Source organism: Calidris pugnax, unplaced genomic scaffold (genome assembly GCF_001431845.1).
Source record: "Calidris pugnax isolate Ruff unplaced genomic scaffold, ASM143184v1 scaffold1076, whole genome shotgun sequence".
Taxonomy (NCBI): Eukaryota; Metazoa; Chordata; class Aves; order Charadriiformes; family Scolopacidae; genus Calidris; species Calidris pugnax.
In genome coordinates this window covers 30,309-32,869 of record NW_015091686.1, presented here as the reverse complement: position 1 = coordinate 32,869, position 2,561 = coordinate 30,309, and the positions used below count along the sequence as shown (strand labels likewise).

Below are 2,561 nucleotides of genomic sequence, written 5' to 3'. Positions count from 1 at the left end.
GGGCCCTTAAAGGGCAGAATTTTGAGCCCCAAAGGGCGAAATTTTGGGGCCCCAAAGGGGGGGAATTTTGAGGCCCCCAAAGGGGGGGAATTTGGGGCCCAAACGGGCAGAATTTGGACCCCCAAAGGGCGGAATTTCAGGCCTAAAAGAGCGGAATTTCAGGCCCCAAAGGGGGGAATTTGGACCCTAAAAGGGCTGAATTTGGACCCCAAAATGGGTGAATTTTTGGGCCCCAAAGGGGGGGAATTTTGGACCCCAAAGGTGGGAAAGGGGGGGAATTTCGAGCCCCAAAGGGCGGAATTTCAGGCCCCAAAGGGTGGAATTTTCGCGCCCCAAAGAACGGAATTTTCACGCCCCAAAGGAGGGGTAATTTTTGTGCCCAAAGGAGGGTATTTCGTGTCTCACAGGCGCTGCTGCCGCCGCTGTTGTACTGGCTCTGCTGGCTGTAGCTCTGGGGGGGGTTGTAGGAGGACTGCTGGCTGTAGCTCTGCTGCTGCCCGCTGTAGCTGGACTGCTGGTTGTACCCCCCGCTGGGGGGCTGCCCGTAGCTCGAGCTTTGCGACCCGCTGCCATAGCTGCCAAAAAACCTCAATTTTAACCAAAACGGACATTTTTTTTTTCATTTTTTTCAGGAAAAGGTGCGTGGCTACCTGCCGGTGGAGGAGCTGGCCGCCGGTGGCTGGGAGTAGCTGGGGTAGGAGGAGGGTTGCCCGTAGGAGGTCTGCGAGCTCTGCCCGCTGCCGTAACCGCCGGTGCTGCCGTAGGCTTGGGGGGTGGACTGGGTGCTGTAGCCTAGGGGAGAAGCACAAAAAACACCCCAAAATGGGGTTAAAAAGCCCCCCCTTTGAGGGTCGGGGTCAGGGGGGTGAGTCCCAGGAGGATAGGGAAGGTTGGATCGTTGGGGCAAGGCCAATGGGATGAGTTTCAACGAGGGCAAGTGCAAGGTAGAGACTTTGGGAGAGTAGGGGATGACTTCGAAGAGTAGAGGATGACTTTGGTTGAGTAGGGCATGACTTTGGTAGAGCAGGGGACCACTTTGAAGAGGAGGGGACCACTTTGGGAGAGAAGGGGACCACTTTGGGAGAGAAGGGGACCACTTTGAAGAGTAGAGGATGACTTTGGTAGAGCAGGGGATGACTTTGGTAGAGCAGGGGATGACTTTGGTAGAGCAGGGGATGACTTTGGTAGAGCAGGGGATGACTTTGGTAGAGCAGGGGATGACTTTGGGCGAGGAAGGGACCACTTTGAAGAGCAGAGGATGACTTTGGTAGAGCAGGGGACCACTTTGGTTGAGGAGGGGACCACTTTGGTTGAGGAGGGGACCACTTTGGTTGAGGAGGGGACCACTTTGGTTGAGGAGGGGACCACTTTGGTTGAGGAGGGGACCACTTTGGGAGAGGAGGGGACCACTTTGGGAGAGGAGGGGACCACTTTGGGAGAGGAGGGGACCACTTTGAAGAGGAGGGGACCACTTTGAAGAGGAGGGGACCACTCTGGGCGAGCAGGGGACCACTCTGGGCGAGCAGGGGACCACTCTGGGCGAGCAGGGGACCACTCTGGGAGAGCAGGGGAGATGGTTGGACTCGATGACCCCAAGGGTCTCTTCCAACCTGGACCATTCTATGATTGATTTTATGATGGACTCACTGCTCTGGGTCTGGCCGTAGGAGGAGCTGTAGCTGTTCTGGCCGTAGCCCGAGGTGTCGGTGGACTGGCTGTAGCCGCTGTAGCTCTGCTGCCCGTAGGGCTGGCTGCCCTGCTGGGAGTAGCCCTGGCCCGGCGGGGTGGGGTAAGCCCCGTAGCTGCAAGGAAGAAAGGGAAAAAAACCCCCAACGACCCCAAAAACACGTCAAATCCCTGTAAAAACACCCCTTTCCCCACATATTTTTAAGGATCAGGGGGTACAAAGGGGTGGGGGGTGGTACAAAGGGAGGGGGGGGGTAAAAAAAGGGATGGGGGAGGGTAAAAAAAGGGATGGGGGGGGCACAAAGGGGGTGTGTGTGGGGGGCGTACCTCTGCGTCGCCGTCTGGCTGTAATCTGTGAGGAGAAACCCCCCCCAAAACCAAAATTAATTATATATATAAATACATATGCACACAAACACACCCATAATTAAATTAGACACCTCGAATTTTTAATTAGAGATCGCCAAAGGGCAAAAACCAGACAATTTAAGGCCCCAGGCGGGGATGCTCGCCCCACAAAACACCAAAGGGCACGGCTTAAAAACCGAATATCCTCCATAAAACGGCAACGGGGAAACAAACTTAGGACGGATTTACTATCACGCGCGCAAAAATAGGCGTAAAAGCCTAAATTTCTCCTCACATCCCGCCGAACAAAAGGCTCCCCCCGCCGCGAGATGGCGGCCGGCTCCCCCCCTCCCCCCGCCTTTTTTGAAAGAAACTGTGAGGATTTCACGCCAAAACAAGGTTTTTAGGCCCAACACGCGGTAGGGGGGGTGGGGTTTTCCCTCATAAAAACCGGTTTTGGGGGGTTTTTTTAGCGTTAAAAGGGGGGTGTTTTAACGGGGAGGGACCCGGATGCGGGACTGCGGCAG

At 55.7% G+C, this 2,561-nt stretch overlaps 1 protein-coding gene across 1 annotated transcript in view; it reads right to left on the bottom strand.

The window, feature by feature from the left end:
- LOC106900021 (RNA-binding protein FUS-like) overlaps positions 1-2,561 on the bottom strand; it is an 11,193-nt gene that overhangs the window by 7,876 nt on the left and 756 nt on the right. Inside the window, exons 2-5 of the mRNA XM_014961979.1 lie at positions 2,014-2,038; positions 1,648-1,802; positions 651-792; positions 406-575 (exon numbers count right to left, since the gene is read on the bottom strand). Of these exons, the coding sequence (XP_014817465.1) occupies positions 406-575; positions 651-792; positions 1,648-1,802; positions 2,014-2,038 (492 nt within the window). The remainder of the gene's footprint in view (positions 1-405; positions 576-650; positions 793-1,647; positions 1,803-2,013; positions 2,039-2,561) is intronic.